Source organism: Fundulus heteroclitus, chromosome 22 (assembly GCF_011125445.2).
Source record: "Fundulus heteroclitus isolate FHET01 chromosome 22, MU-UCD_Fhet_4.1, whole genome shotgun sequence".
NCBI lineage: Eukaryota > Metazoa > Chordata > Actinopteri > Cyprinodontiformes > Fundulidae > Fundulus > Fundulus heteroclitus.
In genome coordinates, this window is record NC_046382.1 from 7,221,046 (window position 1) to 7,243,875 (window position 22,830).

General features: G+C 41.1%; 1 protein-coding gene across 1 annotated transcript; it reads right to left on the reverse strand.

Annotated features, from left to right (window-relative positions):
* Nucleotides 1–223: 223 nt before the first annotated feature.
* Nucleotides 224–22,736, reverse strand: spata48 (spermatogenesis associated 48). Its single transcript, XM_036126831.1, has 9 exons — nt 22,320–22,736; nt 21,065–21,162; nt 16,219–16,301; nt 15,753–15,891; nt 3,857–3,924; nt 3,735–3,776; nt 2,708–2,815; nt 2,508–2,582; nt 224–605 (listed from the first exon to the last, which is right to left on the reverse strand). Exons 1-9 carry the CDS (start codon nt 22,717–22,719, stop codon nt 458–460), a joined length of 1,161 nt encoding a protein of 386 aa, XP_035982724.1. The 5' UTR covers nt 22,720–22,736; the 3' UTR covers nt 224–457.
* Between the last annotated feature and the right edge of the window lie 94 nt (nt 22,737–22,830).

Consider the following 22,830-nt stretch of genomic DNA (forward strand, 5'->3'; position numbering starts at 1 on the left):
GTCTGTTTCAGAATGATGCGTCTGCTGGGGGCTGCTGCCTGCTTAGCGTTGTAAAGATTGGCATGAATCTAAACCTCCCAACACAGCGAGAAAACTGCTGCTCTTACTTTAGACAGGTCAAATATAAATATGGGGGACAGGAAAAGCTTTACTCCCATCCATTTATTTCCTTTTTTTTTCTGGCTCTTTGCCCACACACACACACAGACACACACAGACACACACACACACACACACACACACACACACACTGAACGACAGAGAGAGCTGATGTATAGGAGGACAATGCAAATGCTCACTACCCAGAGTCAGAAAACCACTCATCTAAATCAGGGAAATTATGGTAATGGAGGAGCTCATTATTCTCCAACTGACTCCGAATCAGCCACCGACATCACACACTTATAGCCCCTTTCATATGAGCTGATTGGATGGCACAAAGAGGAAGATGAGGGCTTCAAAACTTTCTCATCTTCACAGGGCTGACGTCTCTCCAGCTGGTGGCTCGGGAGGCGGGAGGCCGGGCGCTCAGGTAGGGGTTGCAGGGCGTCACGGCGGTCACCATCCTGGACAGCGGAGCTGCACGCTCAGATCCTCTGGTCACTCTGTGGAAATATGCAAAGGGGGGGGGGGAAATAGCATCTTTTAGGCCTGCATGAAAAACGGCATGCCTGTCAGAAGGCTAGCATGCAGGAAGGTCATCATCTCTGCGGTGAAACATGAAGGTGGCAGCATTATGCTGAGTGTGAGGATGCCAGCATCTGTATGTCTTGACATTTTACACGTTTTTATAACTTTCTCCCAAATAGAAAATAAAGGAATTTTATCATTTTTGCATTTTAACCTGGAAATTATACATGTTAAACAAGCTGCGTTTTTAAACAACACAAATAAAATTAACATTAATTTCTACAATTTTAACTGAGAAGTGCTTCAGAAATGAAGAGCTAGCGGTACAGTCTGGATATTTAATGGCAGCTTTAATGTTCAGCTCCTAGTTAGGTAGAATAATGTTGATGCTACAAACAGAAACTGGAATGAAATGGTTGTCAAATGTGCACAGATGCTGATTTCAGAAGAGAGCATTAATAATGGTTGTCATTACTGTAATACATACTCTATATCTATATATATCTATATCTATATATAGATATATGAGGATATACACCAGAGAAAAGCAGAAATCCCTGGGAGCGTCTGACCGTTGCAGCAGACCGTTAATCAATCCAAGTGCCTTCTCTATTTTGCTGTTTTGGGGAAAAACGCTGGGAGGCCAGCCTAATCAGCAGAGGAAACAGACCTCGGAGGGTGTCAGGCACCAGGAAAATGGATCTGGGTTGTGAAAAACCACCGTTACCACGAGCTGCTCTGGATTCAGCCATCTGGAGATGCCTGCTCCAAAAGCCAGTAAAGTTTGTTAAACTGGGGCCCAGCTAGGAAACAGGTTTCCACCTCCTCAACAGACAGCCAACTCTCCCAAAGGGGAACGCCGCTTGCTCTGAAGAGCTTTTATGTCTGTAATCCTGTAAAAAAAAAAACATTTTCTGATCAAAATATCTTATTTGACTTCGATTTATTCATATAGTTATCTAATTTACCAATTCTAAAAAAATAAATTCTCATTATTTATTCCCCTATTTATAACTACCTGTCTTCATAGGAAGACATGCGTTGTTTCTAAACCTTATTTTTAAACAATTTCTAAAAATTTCAAATACTGTTTCCAATTACGACCGGTTGTGCAGACCGGCTTGCATTTCTCAGACCCACTCATGCAAAAAAAGCTACAGTATATGAAAATGCAAATCCATGGTTGTAAGGTAATGTCACTCAAATAAATATGCACAAACTCAAAGGAAGAAATACCAATTAATCTCACTATAATGTAAAAAAATATATATATATTTCATGCTTATCAACTTATGAAGCTGTACAAAAACCAGCCCATTGACAAAAAACTGATGACATTTATTTTTTCAGATTTGACCAAATGTCTATATGCTGCCACTAATAACTGAAAACAATAACTCTTTCATGTCTAAAGATGTTTGAGGTGAGTTAAGTTTTCCTTTTAATGGCAATAAAATGTGAGTAGTAGTGCTGAAGCCAGCTGTGTGGCCTCCTGTCGCCCTCTAGTGGCGGTTTGTGATAATCCACCCATCCTTTGAGTCTGTCTGTCCGTGCAGGGTCACAGGGGTGGGTTGTGTTTGTTGGGGGGGGGTTTGCTGTTGCCTTTCTGTGATTTCTGTGAGGGACAGGTCCCCAGTCCATCACAGTCTATCATAGAGGACTGACAACCATGCACACTTACACCTGAGGGCCTTTTCATGGAGACCAATTAACCTAACGGTTGTTGAACCGTGACAGGAAGCTGGAGTACCTGGAGATAACCCACCCATACACAGGGAGAACATGCAAACTCCTAACAGAAAGACCACGTGATCCAGCGTTTAGCCCGACTTGTGTAATAGTTGCTTTTCTGGTAAATAAGAAAGAATCACGCTCACCCAGAGAAGGAGGCAGCAGTAGCAGCAGGGGTTGCATAGACACCTTTGCCTGTGTAGCCTGGGATGGTGGCTCGGCTGGCACAGCAAAAAGAAATTGTTGCAGGTAGCTGGATATTGGGAATTTAAACGTATGACAGTGCAAGAACAGGTTCTTTAGGATGGGTTTGGTAACATAGGTGTGGATGTAGTGTAGGCCCTACTGTGCTTTCAGGGTGTACGAGGGAATGATGCTCCTCTTCACGGTCAGGGGGTGAAAATCTTTCTCCATGTTGTCGATGTCTTCCATGTTCTCTGAGCCAATCGTGCCGCTGTGAATGAGCAAAGCACACCTCATAGTTATGAGTCTGAAGCAACCTCCAGCACCAGCTGCCCTCAGGGGTCATTTTCTGTTGGATTTTCTGTCTCTTGCATCGTTGTGGAGGAATCTGGGCCAACTTCTTCACCTTGCTTTGGTTCAGGTTTGCAGACATTTGTATCTAGACGGCACTCTGGAGATCATTCCACCTCAGAACTTCAGTCAGAATGAGACCTGGCTTTAAATTGCGCCATAGCTGCACTTCTTATCTTTTTTATGATAATAATTATTATCTATATCAATTATTACTCCCATTGACACCTGGAGATAGACACCAGCACCCCTGGCGATAAGCGTGTTAAAAAATGGATGGATGGATAAATTATTATTATTATAGCTATACTTGATGCCTATCTTTTTTATAATAATAACGATGTATTATTATCACCTATAATTCAAAAATATTATCATAATTACAGTTGTACTTAATCATTCTCTTTTTCAGGTATCTGTTGTGTTTCTGCTGCTTTATTTCAGATCAAGGTTCTGCTGATGACCCATTTTAGACCAGATCTGACTCCACACTAATTTCCTACACAAAGGGGGTCCGTCGTTTACTAAATGACTGCAAGTCACACAAGGCTTGTGGCTGAAAAAGAAGCCCAGATCATCGCTTGCTTGATAGCTGGAATCATGGTCTTCTCAAAATATGAAGTTGTTCATTATAACCCAAAATCTCTTTTTAGAAAAGTCTTATTGTTCACTACGATGTAACTTAGTAACCTAAGCCATGTTGTTTTTTTCTTTAAAAGATTTATTTGCATACTTTTTCCAAACAAACCCTTTTGGTAACAGTCCTCACAGAGGTGTACTCAGTTCTTCCCAGGCACTATTAACCCACCAGTGAACGTGTGGAGATCTCCAAAACTCACGTGAATGAGGGGATTTGACCCGATCTTGCGTATCTACTGCAGCTGTAAAAGAATCAGCAAAAAAAAAATTGAAACGAAGACTCAGATAGAACTGCAGACTCCACCAGCAGCTGAAAACGTACAATGAAATGGGTTTCTTGGCATCGCTCCTGGATCGAAGCTGTCGTCTGTTCCACTCAGCACCTACAGACTTCAGATGCACAGAAACAATTAATCTGAGAGCAGCGTTTACCCAACATCCAGCTGGACGTCTAAATTTGGAAAATAAACCACTGATTTAGAGGAATTTAACTGGAAAGAGTTTTTTTCTGTTAGGATATCAACAAGGTCAAGTGGAACGAGCTGTTTATCCCAGAACTGCATGGCACACTTAGATGGCACTGACCCAAAAGATTGGCACATATCTATCAGATACCACCCTGGAGGTGACGCAGCTTCCCTGCTGATGTCACAGTTTGGATGTGTACCGCCCTTGTATGGGTGTATCCCGAGATCCCTTTATAATGTTTGTGTGATGAGCACTCGAGGCCTCCTGCCGATCAGGGGCCCATCAGCGCTGGTGTGACTGTAACTATTTCTCTGTCTTTACCTAGATAAAATATAACTAAAAGCATACTTGTCTGTTTTATGCGTCCTACATTCAAGGTAATAAGTAAGTGGGGGTCGCCTGACTGGGTAAAACGAGCTGGGTCCACCGAGGGTGCTTCACCGTAGACACAGCACGGTGAAACAATAACAAATTGGTGTTTCCGCCCGGACCCAAAGGACGACGTACCAACTTCCGTTTTTTCGGTCAGGACGCCATTCCGGAAGAAAAACACAACGTGCGGCCGCACAAAAAAAGGTAAGGAGATTTCATTCATCTCCTAGTGTCTTTTTCTTCCTGGAGGGCCGACTTTTGTATTTCTAAAGGCAGAGAAAGGTTTGAGGATAATTGTTTGCAAACGTGTCGATAAGAATTTGGGATTTGCGTGCGGTCACAGAGGTGAGAGTCCGGGAATCCTTGGCCAGGGTTCCGAAAATACTGTGCACCTTGAGAATTTAGGGTTTAAAAGGTCCCCTTGTTAGGCACAGAGGAAAATACGTGTTCCTCTGTGCGTAGCATAAAAGCGGCCATTCTGACAGACACGCCTGTACGCGTGGCTTCTTAAACATCGTGTAGCCTAGAAATTGTGGGTTTAGAGCTCCCTTATTTTCCGCGAGGACGAACATAAAAATCTTCGTCTTTGCGGTAATATAAAAGCAGCCTTTTTCGAAAAACGAGCGCGTATGAGACTGAGAACACGCGTGGCTTCTAAAACATCGTGTAGCCTAGAAATTGTGGGTTTAGAGCTCCCTTATTTTCCGCGAGGACGAATATAAAAATCTTCGTTTTTGCGGTAATATAAAAGCAGCCTTTTTCGAAAAACGAGCGCGTATGAGATTGAGACCGGAGGTACCTACAGAGTTAACTAAAGATTGGCCAGAGAGAGTGTGAGTGTGTATGTGTGTGTGTGTGTGTGTGTGTGAGACACGTTATTGTCATTGAGCCGTGGAAGTGAAGTGAAGGGTAAGGGCCTTCACATCCTGAGTACACTGGCTCATTGAAACTGCCGTGTAAAAACACAATAATAAGGCATATAGGAACATAATAAGTTTTGGTGTCTGAGAGATAAAAAATAAGCTCTCATTGGACCGGGGTCAGGACGCTGTCCCAGCAGGTTGGCCAAGACGTGTGAATGCTGGAATGGCTGAGAATCAGGCAGAAAATGAGCTCCAGGGGGGTTCTTTAGGAACACTGCTGGAGACAGGAAAAAGGAGCATAATGGCAAACTTCCCACACAAAGATGCTGAAAACCATTTAAAACAATTTGAGGAGTGGTGTGAAAAAATGAGGAGAGACGGGGTTTTTGGTGATACAGAAGGGTCACCACCAGAGGCCAAAATGTGCACTTACTATTTACAGATGTTAAAAAATAGATTAGCCCTAGCACAAGTAGAAACGGGTGATGCAGGTGAGTTTGCTCGAGAAAAATACCAAAAAGAGGAAATCAAAATAGCAGGCTTGATAAAAATAACTGAACTGTATTTCAGCATTTGCTTCCCAGGCCTCGACAAACAACAAGAGAGTGAAAATCTGCAGGGGGTAAGGGAATCATCTTCTTTCAAACAAGAAGGTAAGTACACAACTATGCAAAACAATCTGCATGGTGATAAGGGAGAACTGTTATCCAAGGCCAGGAGTGTGGTGACTTCATCAGACCCTTCGGTGCAGGTGCCTGGTATGGTGTTATGTGGGGGACAGATAAGCTGTGACGTAAGACCCAGATGTAACCTGCATTCTAGCGAAACTGATCTTTCTTTACCTGCAACAAAACAAAGTGTGCAACTGCCATTGTTTCAGACTCACAGTGCTACAGGACAGGTGAATGCAGCTGTTTACAGCCCTCTTTCATGTGCTGACAACGTTCATCTGAGGCACATGTTCCCTGATCCCAGAAAAGGGGCGCACCTTTGGATCAAAGCATTCGTGGAGACTTTAAGCGGGTATGTATTGGCTATTGGTGATGTGAGGACTGGCTTATCAGCATACCTGGAACCACAAGAGGTACATGAGGTTGAAGTCTCTGCTGGAACGGACGTACTAGGAACAGCTGCCCCTCTGGCCCCGGTGGCACAGCAACTTTGGAGCACACTGAGGGCGTTTTATCCGGTAAGTACGGATTCTGCCCTTTTAAACGACACTACACGTTGTGCAGGGGAGTCGGCTTCAGCATATGTGAACAGAATGTTGAAAGTTTGGGAAAATCACACAGGCTTTTGCCCGTTATCAGTCACGCTGCAGCAACTCTTTAAACAAGCAATGTTAAAGGGCCAGGTACAGGATGTTAAGCAGAACATGTATAGAATGGTTGCGAGTTATGATATGCCTTTAGATCAATGGATGGCAGCTTTGGTTCATCAGCTGGATATAGATGATAAAAACATGAAGCAACTTAGCAGTGATATACAGAACTTAAAACAACAACTCGTAGCTGAACAACTACAACAGCTGAGAGACAATCAAAGTAAAAGGAGGAGGAAGAAGAAGAATGTTGCAAAAGCTCAGATGGTTATGGCCCCGACACCTGTGTTTGGTTCAGACCAGTTTGTGGGATCCCTCCCTCCAGAAGTGCCATTTCAGATGTATCAGAGTCCTCCATGGGGACAAATTCCCAGCAGAGATACACAGCAGTACAGAAATCATAGAAAGGGACCAACCAAAGGTTATGATGTGCCCTTGTGCTGGACGTGTGGTAACCCAGGGCATTTTGAAAGAAGCTGCCCTAACCGTCGTTAGGATCTGACCAGCCCTTCCTCCCTGTCAGAAGTAAAGGCCTGCGTGTGTTTGTTTGTCTGAATGTCGTCAGTTTCTATGTATCTGTATGTATGTAACTGTATGTAACTGTACGTATGTATGTGTCGTTTGTAACTAAACGTCCTTCTGTGTGAATTAATTAATTCGGTTAAAAATTATTGTTCATGGTTTCAAGATGATCATTTGTTTTGGGAGAACTGCAGCTCCGTAATTCAAATGACATTTTGAGCATGGACTAGGTTAACAAAAAGGTAAAAGTAAGAGAGATTTAAATAACAAAGTTTGTTTTTTTTTAACATTAAATATCTGGGCAAATTAAATTGTTACACTGAGATATGCTAACGTGTCTTAAACAGAAAATATCCCAGGGCTGTAAGAAATACTTGGGACTGGGGATAAAAGTTTTTGTTGTTTGGAGCTTAAATATGCAGTACAGCAACCAGAGGCGTTAGGGCTGTATTCAGTTATGCTATTAGATTGCGTTTGGCTTGTGTTTGTCAATGAATTCATGACAGCTGAAATAATAACAGAGTAAAAGCTTTTATATTGTAATTTTAGAACATTAATAAAATGGCAAACAGCATATGGGGAGCATATGGGAGAATGTTTGGGAGAAAAGGATTTTACAGCTGCCTAAAAAGAAGAATTTAAGAGCACTAAGATATACATGATTTTTGATTTAAATAGATGAGACAAACTGCTTTAAACAGACTGTATGGGACTAAATATGGTTGCTTTTCTAAGGGTTCTGTATTAATTTACTTTATTTCTTTTTACTGGGGATTTGAATGCAGCTAATGAGAAATTTTGAGAAGTATCACAAGGCCACATTAAGCATGTCATCGGTTACAAAAGCATCTGATGTTATTAGTTATGCTGAGCAGAGGCAAGCCTCAGAGGGTCAGTTTAACCTGAAACAGGACAAAAGATATGATAAACAAATCTGACCATGATGTAAACATCTGAATGTTATGGCAAGGCTGGGTCTGTGTGTTCTGGCCTGGGGCATGAAAACTATGTCAGAGGGAAAAAATAAAATAAAGCCAGCTTGTGAAGAGTTAGATTATACTTCTAATCTCTTTGTTTTTGGGTAGCCTTCTCAATGTGCTGAATTACGGGGACAACTCTTATCATGTATAGAAAATCACTAGAAGCTCGAAAGCCTGAAAGAGAAAATGGTTGCTTTAAAGTTTCACCCTTGACCAATTTAGATTGAAAAGTTATATATGAATAAAAGTATTACTAATAGCAAATACACGTGGTCAAAGGACCAGAAGGATATCAAAAAGTTTGTAATACGTCAAAAACCTATGTCATATTGGAATAGACATAATTGTGCTCCTTGGAAGACAATTTTGTTTGTTTTTGTTTGTTAATTTCTTTTGTTTTTTTGTTTTCTTTCTGTTGGAGGGGTTCTGAACAGAGTTCAAAGGAAAGGTGAGGAATAGATCTAATTTCCCAGGATCAGCAGAACAACATCACGTTAAAGTGACACTAAGGGGACCAGGGTTTTAACTACATGCTATTAACACTCTTGTTTTTCTCTGAGTTATTGCTTTCAGAATAAAGGAGACGCCACCTTTCTGCCAACGGGGGGCTCTGAGGAGACAGTGCGGTAAGGAGTTATAATCAGATTTGGACACTAAATTATACTTAGTTTTGACTGAGGAGACCTTCCGGCAGGAAAGGTGGTGTCTTAAAATTGTTTGTTGCTTTCTGCTATTAACAGCTCTATCTTTCTGCTTCTTTTTCTTTGCAAAGAAACCTGGTCAATATGATAGGGATGTGCTAACATAGAGATTTAGTCTCATTTTAGACATTCTCAGATGCGAGAGAATAGAGAAACAGTGCCGCAGTGCCATGGGGGCTGATCCTTGGGACAAGGAGAAAAAGGTGATGTACTTGACTCCTGCCTAAATCCAGTTTTTAATCAAATTTTGGACAAAAAATCAGTAATTTTTGCAGAAGCTGCATAGAGGTTTAATGGGGAATGTGATGCTACAAAGTTAAGAGAAATGTTTTTTATTAATGAACTTATACAAAGAGGTTGAACTGTCTGTAAAATATTTTGCTTGGATAAATTTTTAAGGGATCAAGATCTGGGGTAAAGGTGAAAAACTTCAAGAATAATTTTGTTTTAGAGGGAACGATGTGGTTGATTTTGTTTTGAGACAGTTTTCTTGTAATTTTTGTTTTGATTTTTTCTTTTCAACTTATTTACACTACACTACGGATGAAGATAGACAATTCTTGTATTGGAAAATTTGATTTTGGACAAAATCCATATTGGCAAAATACTGGCAGAATTCCTTGTGGTTTCAGACACAACGATTGGAGAAAGAATATTCATGGACAACGCTTGTCCTGGAACGATGTTGTGCTGTTGAACTGAGACATGAGGACTGAAAATGGACAACTAATTGCGGGAGCAAAGACAGAGGCATCGGATAACCTTCAATGGACCGCAACGCGAAACGAAGATGAGTTGGCAGACACCCCTTCTGCATTTCACATCAGATTTTCCTGCACATAATTAAAACACGAAACACACATTAGAAACATACACATTGGCGGATGCGCTTAGAAGAAAACTTTCAGATTAAAAGCAATCAAGATTATTATTAAACCCCTAGGATGTTAATTGTTTTAAGTCAGAGCTGTTATTAGCGAGCGATAAGAGGGTCAAACGCATTCGGACAAGTGGTACTGGTCTGGAAACAAAGCTGGTAGAGATTTTGGGCCGCTAATAAGAGGGATTTTATTTTACTTTTCTAACAAAGTTTTTATTTAAATCATTTAAAGTACATATAGATATGTTTTGGAATTTTATTAACCCCACAGGGGGTTTTGAATAAGATTCAAAGAGGCACCTTTAAGATACAATAAGCTTCATAAAATACATCATGCATGAGAAGAAATAGGGGGAACCGGTAAAAGACATCCATTTTGCACCAAAATATTAAGTTACGGGATGAGAGCATAGAGCAGCTTAAGTAATTATGCTAAACCTAAAAGGTTTGACAACTTATATTGGGGATTACAGTAAGGGAATTACATAGAGGGGCCGTCTAAACGTAAAAGGAAAGTGGATAAGAACAATGTATGCTATTACATCAATGGGCGATAATTATGATCATTAAAAAACTAGTGGGCGAAAAAGTTAAAGTAGGCATTACAGCAACAGTTAATAGCATAAACGAATGAACTAACGAGTGAGCAAGCTAATTTTTCAATATAAGCAGAATAAACTCTAAACCTTTTAACCTTGTTCAAGCGAAGGAGAAATTGTGAGCACAACATTTACTGGGTATCTTAAAGTAAGCAGAGGCGCAACTAAGAAATTAATTATTAGGATGTAAAGCAACACAAAGGTTAAGGACTTGAATGGATAAAACTGCAAGTTTAGAATAATGCCTTATTCTAATAAATAACTTGGGTAAATTAGGGATTAAAGCACCAGTGTAAATAGTTTGGAATTGTACGCAGTTACCTAAAAGGTGTGAGGAGACTTAAAAACTATCTGTTTAAACACAAAATAGCACAATAGTTGTTCTTTAACTAAATGTTAAAACATCCAGAAGAAAAGAACACATAAACATAGTTTAGCCATCTATTAACCTAGTGGTCTTTTAGACCAGGATAATCTAACGATCGTCCTCTTGTACATGCAGAAAAGTAATGAGGTCAATTAGATTAGTTGGACGTTTGGTATCTGGTCAGGACAGCAGAAGCACTCCTGGACACAAGATGAGGATAACAGCTCCAACATGATATCAATGCATGAAGGTTGGCTCTGAGGAACATCAGAGCTGCAATGGCATCAGACAGTGACACTACTGCTGTGATAGAGAGCATCTTGAAAAGAACTATGCATGACTGCTTTGCTTCACAGGTGATGGAATTCAACTACAAGGTTTCACGAACATGACATGGAGAGGTTGGCGTTCAGAAAACGTACCTAGAACACACTTTTGGACTCTTTGGGGTAAATGGGCTCTAAAGGGGGACACTTAACAGGAGATGAACTGAAAGCCTGGGCTTACGACGAGAGACATTTCAGGCAGGGGGTGTGGACACCCAGGAATTGCTGCTGTGGTTTGAAAATGTCAGAAATTTGTCGCAGGTGGTGGAGTGTTTCGATGACCCAGGCGCTTGGAACAAAGGAGACGACGTCGTGTTCCCACAGGGATTACCTATAACCTAACACTGACAGTGAACATTTTTGTTTTTGGGTTTGCTGGGGTTGCCAAAAGGAGCATCGGAGATTACTTTCTCTATCCTGACCAGGTTCACACTTAAAATGCAAAGAACAAAATTATAGAGGCCAAAACAAATACGGACACAGAAAAGTGTTTATACAAAGAATTCCACTATTCGTCAATTTAAGGTGCAGATACTAAGGCTAAACAAAGAATTAGAAGAAGGGCAAAACTTAAAGCTGATCATTTACCAACGGGTGGTCAATATTTAAGAGGGTTTAAAGGAACTGCACAATTTCTTCAATAATCACAACAGACAGTGATTGATGAAACAAAAAAGCAAATTCTAAAATGGGAATTTTTAATCTGCTGGGACAAGACGGTGCAAACATAAAATAAGGATTTATAGATCACTGGGTGATATAAGATCACAAAGGTAATAATAATAAATGTATGATAATGTAAGAAAATCACTCGGAGTAATGTCTGCTTAAAGTTTTTCAAGGATAAACTAAACACATGTGAACAAGAATTAGATACTTGTTAAAGAGTTGATTTACTTGGGGATAAAATTATGCTTGGATGTATTATCAATTAAAGTAATGTTTAATGACTGAAAAAGGTTTAAAGACCTAGAGCAGTATGGAGCTTCTTACATGGTCAGGGGGCGATGTGTCTAATAAGCAACAATGACTTACTGCTCACAGCATACTACAGTTTAAAGGTTTGTTTCAAACAAGATTCAAACAGGGGGACATAAGATAAAAACCAGGGTCGCTTACAAAAGCTGTCTGTTAAAACAAGCAGAAGGGATTAAAAAATCAAGAATTAATGGGGTTAGAATTGCTCTTCGCTTCAGGTGGAGGGCGCATTCAACTACAAGTCTTTTGGTCTGATGCACGTCAAGCTGAAACGGATTCACAGAACTACTTCCTGTCTCCGCCCTGGGCTACACCCACTTCCTGAATAGCAACCAATCACAACTCCGTGTGGGCGAGGGGCATGCACACACTTCCTTTCTCTTAGCTGAGCTTTTCAAAATAAGACAAGAAGTACATAGGGCTGCTTCTTATTAATATCACAACATTATTCTGCAAATATATATAGTGGAGCTTTCTTTTACAAACTTAAGGGTTTTTCTGTTGGACTTTTTAGAAAAATGTGAAGTATTTTGCAGCTGGTTCAGTAAGAAGTTTCTGAAAGGTTTTAATACAATTCCTTGTGTGCTAGATAAATTGAGATGAACCGTGTCACAGTAGCCATGAAACATATGATGATAAATTTCTATTGCAGAGATCTTTTCAACTGTTGGACAATTGTAAGGTGAGACACACATGGGAAAGAATTATAGAGAAATGCTGCTGCAGATAACGTTGAACTTTCAGATTTTTCTTTTATATAAGAGTAATGCAAGATCTAATGATTACAGTAAAGGAGGTTAAGCTAAAAGCTTAATGATTGTGAACGGGAATATCTGGATGTGAAAGTGTTTGAAGAAGGAAAATGTAAAAAGGATTGGGAGTCTTGATAAGAACACTAATTACACCTTGTTTCTGTTATCCAACAGTAAACAAGGCTTGGTGTCTGCCAACCATCTCAACAGAGCATTTTCCTGGGGATAAAATGCTTATTGCCTGAAAAAGGACAGGACACTCATTACCATCCAACTAAATCGTTTTTGTCCATGCGGAGGAACCAAGAAGAGGACTGGGGATGAAGAAGCCAGTGAACTCTGATTCCTTATTCTTCAACGGGAGGAGTTGCCTGAAGAGACCCTAAGCGCGATTAGATTATTTTCTGCCTTGTGCCTGAATGGCCTGAAGGCTTCATTAACTTTGCGTTATTGACGTACAGACTCTTTTTATATCACAAACCTGATTTTTTACTTTCTCTTCTCCACTGACTTCCATCACCATGTTTGATTTTATGTGTTATGATGTTTATACTGTGATGTTGCATTATGATGATCGCTATGGCTTTATGACTAAGAATGGAAACTCTCTGTTACAGACACACACACCAAGACCTGCAGTTCTTGCTAACTTTTTGCTTTGTTATATAGAGAACCAGGATCTGATGGCTATCACAGATCCATAAATTACTCGGTAAGGCTAATTTTTAGATTCAATACAGGGTGTCTTCTCGCTCAGATTGGCCCAGAGTGGGATTCCCCTAGACTGGGCTCCATCACTTTTTTGCCATTTCTTAGAGATGGTTTTTTGTGATGAAGACTCAGCCTGCCCTCTGATGCCCCCTACTGGTACTCTTGGATTTGTGAGGACTGAAGGTGTTGGATGATTGTCCATAGGAATGGAGAGGGGAGGACCAAGTAGGAGGTTTCTTGGGGTGGGGGTAGAGTAGACGAATTTGGCCTTGATTAAGGTACACCTTTAGCTTATATAGTCTAAAGTAAACTTAAAATAATGTGCGCATAGGAACCTAAAACAGGCCTAGCTTGAATAGTTGAACCCTAAATTGTAGATAAAATGCTTGGACTGTGGGCTTGAGTAAAAAAGGCTGAATTATGAAGTATTCATGCTGATTGATGCTAAGATGTTTCCATTGTGGTTTGTCCGGCCCTTTTCTTGGAACTGTTTTCGTTGTGATGTGCCTTTGGGGCACACCAACAGGGGGGGCTAACGGACAACTGGACTGTTTTTACAAAGTGCTTTTCAGTCACACCAGCAGAGATTGTGTGACCCCAGAGACTGAACCGCACTATCGACTGCCATGGAGATCACAGATGGATGGACTCTGGAAGCCGGAAGCTGACGTGCGTGGATTGCTTGGACTGGACGGAATGACCGACTGTTCTGGGAGAGGGACAGACTGAGAGCTGTCGTTCCACTGGTTGATCATCTTTGGTGATGTGCCATAATGACACATCATCAGGGGGACTGTTAGGATATCAACAAGGTCAAGTGGAACGAGCTGTTTATCCCAGAACTGCATGGCACACTTAGATGGCACTGACCCAAAAGATTGGCACATATCTATCAGATACCACCCTGGAGGTGACGCAGCTTCCCTGCTGATGTCACAGTTTGGATGTGTACCGCCCTTGTATGGGTGTATCCCGAGATCCCTTTATAATGTTTGTGTGATGAGCACTCGAGGCCTCCTGCCGATCAGGGGCCCATCAGCGCTGGTGTGACTGTAACTATTTCTCTGTCTTTACCTAGATAAAATATAACTAAAAGCATACTTGTCTGTTTTATGCGTCCTACATTCAAGGTAATAAGTAAGTGGGGGTCGCCTGACTGGGTAAAACGAGCTGGGTCCACCGAGGGTGCTTCACCGTAGACACAGCACGGTGAAACAGTAACATTTCTAATGAAGGAACGTGCCCAAAGGCGAAGCTTAAAGATAAGTCTGTGGAAAGCGACAGAAATCTGGGGCTCAGAGGCTTTTGATGCAGGGAGTCCTGGATCACTGCAGTAACCCAACTAAAGCAGCGGAAAACAACTCAACACAGTTGCAGATCTGATTAAATATATGTAAATAAATGCAGTTTTAAAAGATTGGGGCCAGTATAAAGTGATTTAGCCCAGTTAGATTTGGACCTTTCACTGGATTTGCTTGCAAACAAGCATTTGCAGCGCCTCTTCTTCGTTACATTGTGCTCCAGAAGTTTATCATTAATCAGAAACATACTATTTTATTGCTACTTATGTCTTATTTTATAAAGCAAATAAAATTGTAAGTATATTTCTCCCCTTAATTTAAATAAATATTTCAAGTAACGTCATCAGTGACCCCCCCCCCCCCCCCCCCCCCCATCCCCACACACACACACTCCCACCATAGTTTGTTCTTCCTGCTGCCTTCTGGGAAGAGGCTTCACAGCATCCGCTGCAGGTCCACCGGGTTCTGCAAAAGCTTTTTCCCTGCTGCCATCAAACTGTTTAACTGTTTAACTCACATGGACAGAACTGAACTTTATGGCCATTTTGCATCATTATTTTGCACTGCCAACTTTTATAATCAATTTCAATTTAAAAGTACACAACTGAACATTTACTGCATTTTTCCACCATTATTAGTATGCTCTGCCAACATTGTACTTTTCAAATTAATGCCGTTTTTATACCACTATTTTTGCACTATAAACATGGTGGAACATTCTTGTGCACACTTTTTTTACATTCTTATCACTGCTGCACTCTATATTGTAATGTTATTTTATTTCAATCGCAATCTCGTTACATTGTCGTAAGCTGTATGCAACAAAATTTTGCTTGTATGCACTCTGTACATACAAAATGACAATAAAGCTTGTCTAAGTCTAAGTACATATATTTTTTCCCATTAAACAGGCAGGTTAATTAAAGCTGGAGTTAACGGACATCAAATATTCAGCTTTATCAGTGTTCTGGCCCTTTAAGAGACAAAAGGACTATTTAAATATGTAATTTCATCCAGTTGTAGGCAGTCAGCAGCAGGACAGAGACATGCAGCAGAGCTCCAGCCTCCATGGTTCACCTGCCACAGCTGAGGCCTGCTGTCGTAGCGCCGCCTAGAGACTCGGTCACTCACAGGGTCGGCAAGCCTTTCCAGGGTGGCTTCAGCTGCACTGAAGCATCCTGGGAACTTTGCAGCCCAGTGTACCTCCTCATAGCTCCTGTAAAGATACAGGTGAGCGTTTGGGTTTATTTTCCCACCATGTTTCTGCAGCCCTCTTCATTACATGATCTCAATAAGGCAGCTTGAGTGAGTATCTGAATTTGCTCGAGGCATTAAGTGAGGATACATTTTATCTGCATGATTTCTCTGCACAGCTAACACGAACAGAGGCCGCACAGATTGCCGGCGCTAAAGCACAGAATCTGACCCGTGCACTCTGAATTACTCTTAAAACAAAACGACACCATGTGTAGGCTTTGCATAATGGACTGAGTGGGAGGGGAGCTCTGTTTGACTTTATTATTAAATGTCGCCGTTGTCTGACCTCTGAGTGGCAGAAGTGTAAATGTAGCGTTGAACTGCTGCTGAGTCATCGCTCCAAAAGCTCAGGTCAGAGGAGGAGGTCGCCTTGAAAGGGGATATTTAATGTAGGAACATCGTTAAGGAGGTCTCACATTTAAATGTAGAGAGGGACGTTCGGGTGGCCCTGCAGATAAAGGTGAACATTGATCCATGCGTTAATTACACAATATAGCATGGTACGTGCTATTTCTATTTGGAGAATAAATGTATAATAAAGCCAATGATGGGAAACAGGCTCTGTGTAGCTACACCTGCCATTGGTAAACTCAAGGAGCACAAGAATATTTAGTCACTTTGAAACCATTAAAAAACATGGCATACATTAGCAAAAATAATCAGTTAAAAACCAAATTTCAATGCACAAACAAGCAAATTCTCTCCATCTTTCCATCCTGGGAACGTAGCACGTACCATGCCAAGTTTATGTTTACAGTCAATTTCATAAAAAAGCCCAGTCCCTGTAGGTACTCTGTCCGTAGGCCTACTACATCGGTACCTCTGAGTATCCTTGGGGGAAATCTTTGACTACCCCAGTCAGTGCCTTGTAAGTATAAGCCAATATATAATTATATAGCAGGATATTGTAAATACCCCCTTAAGTACCCAGTTATTTCCCTAGTTGTTAAGCACTCCATGAATAACATACAAATACGCCATAGGTACCCAGTAAATACGCTTTATTTACTGACATAAGTAGCCCAGTACTAGCCTATAGTTGTACAGTAAGTTACTGCTGTAAGTACTCTGAAAGTACCCCAGGATTTCGCCTGTAAGTATCCTATAAGTAAATCTTCAGGGTAGAACTGAAGTACCCTTGTGTGCCTAGACCTGTGATAGCCCTGTGGGTAAACTAGAAGTACATATAGGTCCTAGTAGGTATCCTATAAGAACTCTTTGGTAACCTGTGAGTATACCACTGCTAACTTTTAAAAATCCTATAATCAGTATGCCGTAGGTAGCCACTAATTACCCTTTAACAGTATGGTGGATGATCTGCTTATCGATCACCTTATCTATTGGTTGTCCCACATGCCAGTCATTGTGACACGCTCATGTAATAAGGTGACCAGATTTCTAAAATCAAATCTGGGGACATTTCTTGCTCGTGGATAAAAATCAATACATCTAATCAAGATGAAATTAGGAAACGGGGACAGTAATGGTTTCATTTATTTTTACATGTTTATTAATATTTAAACAATAAAAATCAAGTGTAAAAGACAGGAATGTGCCTCTCCAGACCTTTAGTGCATCCTAAGATTAATAAAATCAATAAATAGTGTTATTAATAGAAACTAGAACTGTGTCTCTGGGTTGGGGCAAAGTGGTGGGAGTGGAGGGGTCCAGAGTGGTTAGCGGGGTTTTTCAATTTTGTGGGGCTCAAAGAGCTCTGCCGCCCCCTAAGGGGAAAGTGACATGAGGAAAAGAAAAACCAGTAAATACAAACATTTAGCCTGTGGCTGTCTGTGGAGACAGAGTCCCCCAGATTTCAAAAAACTGCAACAAATATTCATTCTGTTCACGTCTACATACCAATGAGAAATAGGTTTTTCTGCGTTAACATCAAAAAGTAGCAGTCAAGCCCGCTGGTAAAGGATGATGTATGTTTCTTACTGTCAACTGACCACATAAGGGTTCTGTGCATCACAAAGCCGATTAATTTCTCCCACTAATGAGCTATAAGCACATAGAGCACATAGTGCATGGAGCCTGTTTGGGACAAGACATTGTCCAATGGATTGTGGTGATGTGAGGTAAAACAAAGGCACAGACTTGGAAAACCCCTTGACATGAATGCAAGTGATTGTGTGTGTAGTGCAGCATGAGCATGTATAAACTTACATAAAGTGTGTATAACTACATTATGTGTATGGTAGTAGCTGATGTGTGAGTATATTGTTTGATCCTTTAAGGTGAGTTAACTCCGGTCAGTGAGTCAGCTAACATGAGATCATCTCTGGTTTCTTCAAGGCGTTTTGTGTCTGAAGAGCCATCAGCCACGGTATCCAGAGATCTGGATAAAATAAGAGGAGAAGAAGATATATTATGTGCAGAACTGAAATTTTTAAAACACAAGAAAAAACAACAACTAAACTGCCTCTTTATTGTGCCACAGCTAGGGAAGTGCAGAGACTCAGAAAGAGGTTATATCCTCAGACAATTGGGCTTCTCAGCTCAAACCTGAGTATATCATGTCAGAGCTTTATCACTTGAACTTTATTAATACTCCAAGTAAATATTTCTCCCTTCTCGTCAAAATCATTCTTTACATCAATATTCCTATTTTCCTCCACTCTCATTTAATCTCCTTACTGTCTTCCTATTCTCTTCCTTTCACCTCTTGTATCAATCTTACATTATTCTAAAACAGAGACATTATATATTTAAAATCACTTCAAAAAACATTAGATTGTACAACATAAAAATGTCCAATTATTATTATTATTATTATTATTATTATTATTATTATTATTATTATATTATTATTATTATTATTATTATTTCCTCTGATTAAATACAAATGCTAATTACCACAATACTAGGAGATACAAGCAAAAACAACATAATAAATGAACCTTAAACAGGCAGTTATCTCTTCCTCCATCGTTCTCAGATCATGTAAATATTTTCTCATTCAGTTCTCCTGTTACTGACTCCTATTTTTTCATGAGGAACTTTCATAAATCCAAACTGAGCAGTAGAAAAGGTAAACCTAAGCCTGGAAGTCTATGCTCATAAATCCCAACCATAAATCAGCAAAACAACTTGTAATAACTCTACTAATAACTAACTATCTGAAATATAAACTAAAGGTCACCAATCAGTTCTAAAACATCTTTAGACGAACCCTTGTTGATCCCTGGAGAACCAGCGTACCAGATTAGCGCTTTACAAAGAGTTTTCAATCATTCTGTTACATTTTATCTGAGTGTCTTTTACTCGTGAGCAGCAACTCGTGGTCTTGTCTTACTTTTTATTGATTATTTTTTAACACGGAAAAAAAAAACATTTCTCACAGGATCAGCTTGATCCAAATAAAATAAATCGATTAACACACTTACCATAACTCAGCAGCTCCCTATCAGTTGCCACCAGTTGACGACTTTTCACTTCTTCTTCTTCTGTTTTAAAAGTGGTGTGCTCGTCTTCTTCTTCTTCCTCTTCGTGTTTTAATGGCATCTGACATCCAAAAGGATCATTACCGCCATCTAGTGGTGCGCTCTGTTCCTCGTCTTTATATTATCAGCAGCGCAACCAGCTACCGCAACACATTTTCCCCCTCGGTAAAATCGGGGACATTTCCGGGGACAGCTTTAGCCGGGGACAGGTGGTCCAAAACGGGGACAGTCCCCGGAAAACGGGGACGTCTGGTCACCCAGTCATGTAACACCAATGTGCGTGCTCGTTCCTTGATATGTTTTGTTTGTTGTTCACTTACCGGCTAAATTAGCGGTTAGCTTCGTTGTTAGCCGTTCATGTAGCTCTACTGCTCTCGCCGTATACCTTTAAATTGGCTGAGAGTACCAAGAAACAAACTGTCTGACAAGTTTGTGAGAAGAAAAGGAAGGCCTCAGAAGAAGGAAATTATTTATTTACGTGATCCCCCTGAAGAGCAGAAGAGCAGGTAGGATGGTCTTGTGCATGTGTAGTTATTAAAACAGCCACTTGGTCATTTCTTACTAGTGTTGCACCGATACCGATACCAGTATCGGCCGGGGCTCCAATCCAGCCCTAAAATGGTGGTATCGGTATCGGCGAGTACCAACAAATAGGGCACCAATACCATTTTGAAGTTTGTATGTCACTTGAACGCAGCCTTCTCTCTCCCAAAACTCACTAGTTCTACTGGATTCACTTTGTATTAGTCTTTTTCCAGCTTTACAAAGGTAGCAGTTTGACAAAGCCATGATGGCAATTATTTTACATCCAAGTAGTATGCAGTTCTTCATATACACACACACATCAATATCAAACAGATGGTATCGGTATGATATCGGTATCGGCCAATACTGTACAGCCAGGTATCGGGTATCGGTATCGTGGCCAAAAAATGGCATCGGCACAACACTATTTCTTACCTACATTTCCTGAAAAATCGTCCACTATACCTTTAGTTACCTACATAAGTAATTCAATTCAATTCAATTTTATTTATATAGCGCCAATTCATGATACATGTCATCTCAAGGCACTTTACAAAGTCAAACTGGATCAGATTATACAGATTGGTATAAAAAGTAACCAATGCTAATTTGTAATTACCCCTTTGGTACATTGTAACAACTTCATAGTTAATTCCATAAGTAGCCAATAAGTACCCTCCTAAGTAAGTTATTACTAGGATGTAATCTGTATTTAGTATTACTTCTCATTGGTACTTTAAAAGGAACTCGTTAGGTACTTTACCTTTCAGTCCTGTGTTCTCTGACCGCACCAAACTCTCCGCTTTGACCTAGCGGGTTTCAAACGCCTGATTACTTCAGTTATGATGTTCAGACATAAAATAACCAGGCAGGATGGAGTTTTCAACGTGAACACCTGGACTTATACTACTCCTCTCACGGGATGCTGGTGAGGAGCTTTTACCCATAACACTTCACTGCTGCTATAAAACAAAAGTGATAACTTCAGATGTGCAGTAACAACTAAATAGCAACGTCTGACCAGAAGTGGACCGTTAAAACTTGAAAAAGAGCATCAGTGCCAGGAGTTGATGAACATTTATAACGTGTGAAATGTCCATTTTTCTCCGTCCGACAAAACAAACACGTTTCGGAGTTTGGAAAGCGGGTTCGGTCATTACTCACCAGATGTCCGCCGTGTTTAGCAGGATGACGGTCGTGGGTTGCTGCTTTCGCTGGCGTCCTCGGTGACTGTAGCTGAATGTCAATGGGAGCGGCTGAACCTTGGAACAGCACGACAGCGTTCAAGTCTCTGAATTATGATCATAAACCGAGCTGCAAGTCAAATGAGCTCCTAAAGCGGGGCCCAGGAGCAGAGAACTGGTGGAGTGGGGAGGTACATCTGGTCAAATGTTACGGTCAGCGATAAAAATTTACCTTTTGTGCGGTTTTTATTTTAGTGTTATAAAAATGCAACCAAACTCCCCCCTTTAAAGTCTTGTTTTTGTTGTTCTGCTGTTTTAAATTCCAGTGACGGAGCGGCCATTAGCTTTAATGGATGCTATTACAGGAGCATCCTGACAGAGAGCTCAGTGAATTGCTGCTTTTTCATCCCAGCTATACGTCTCTCTTTATACCATTTCATCTGCATGCACAATCACTGTTTTTTGCATTAATGGTGTGGAGATGGGGGGAGGGGCGATGGAGGAAGGCGGGCAAAGCGATTGATTCATTTAGACTTTTCTCAGTTCTCCTATTAGTTCATCTTTTTCAAATAGATGTTGCACTTCTTCTCTGGTTTCCAACAATGTTTGGAAGGTTTGGAGGAAGATATTAAACAAGTGTAAACCTTCTCCTGCACCACACTTTGAACTACTGTTAATGAATCCTACATTGCTGGTGAAGATTCTCAGTCATCCAGGTCATGGTCATTCCAAAAAAAGGAAAAAAAACAAAGCAACTGGACTTGTTTTCCGTAGTTGAAGACGTTTTGCTTCCTCTCCAGGAAGCTTTCTTAATTCAAAAAGTCTAGAGTAATGTGGAGTAACAAGCTTTATACTACTGCCAAACAAAGGCTTGTAATGGCTTAGATAACATGCAAAATCAACCGAAACAGGTCAACGACCACCCATTACTAAGGGGTGGACCTGTTTCAGTTGAATTTGCATGTTATCTAAGCCATTACAAGCCTTTGTTTGGCAGTAGTATAAAGCTTGATGCCTCACGTTACTCCAGACTTTTCCTGGAGAGGAAGCGAAATGTCTTCAACTACGGAAAACAAGTTCAGTTGCTTTGTTTTTTTACTTTTTTAGAAATCCTACATTGCTTTACAGCAGAGTTTTTTCTCCCTGTAGGTGAATTATTTTACCAGTTAGTTTTGCTTTTGTTGCTGCATCAGCGATCCTGCAGGGCCCGTCCCCTGTAGGGTCAGCACACCTACCTGAGGGAGCCGTTTGAGGCCTGTTCCTCAGCCCCGCCGGGAGCCGTCGTGACGGGGCCAGCCCTACGAAGCCCGGCCGGCCTCGTATCCCATGGTGCACCTCGGCTCCTGCGCTCAGCTGGCCGCTGCAAGGGTCCAGCAGGGGGACATCGCTTCGAAAAGGAGCCAGGGCGACTTGCTGCTGGGAGGCTGTAAGGCCGCTTCCCGGTTCATTACTCCTTCCTGCCCTGCACACACTGGAGTTTAGCCTCCTGATCACTCGTGCTTCTGTGGAGAAGGGCTCGGAGGAATCCAGACCTGCAGCCATTCTGGACCGTGGCGAAAGCAACAGGACACTCTGTGTGAGGTGAAGCACGTTGCCCAGAGACCATTGTTGATTTCCGCTCTGATCAAATGACATGCAGAGAGAGAGAGAGGGAGCGTGAAGGTGCTGCTGCACAAGTAGCGCATACAAAACACCTCAGATCCAGCCTGGAGCTCCGTGGCCTTTTTCTTCTGGTAGATAATGTAA

What these genes read in the sequence shown, in the direction of transcription:
- spata48 (XM_036126831.1), bottom strand. Translation starts at nt 22,719, where the DNA reads ATGTCATTTGATCAGAGCGGAAATCAACAATGGTCTCTGGGCAACGTG. An exon ending in CTAAACACGGCGGACATCTG is followed by an intron (nt 16,302 to 21,064) that starts GTGAGTAATGAC and finishes TCCCCTTTCAAG; the next exon opens with GCGACCTCCTCCTCTGACCT. An exon ending in GGTCAAATCCCCTCATTCAC is followed by an intron (nt 2,816 to 3,734) that starts GTGAGTTTTGGA and finishes GCTCATTCACAG; the next exon opens with CGGCACGATTGGCTCAGAGA.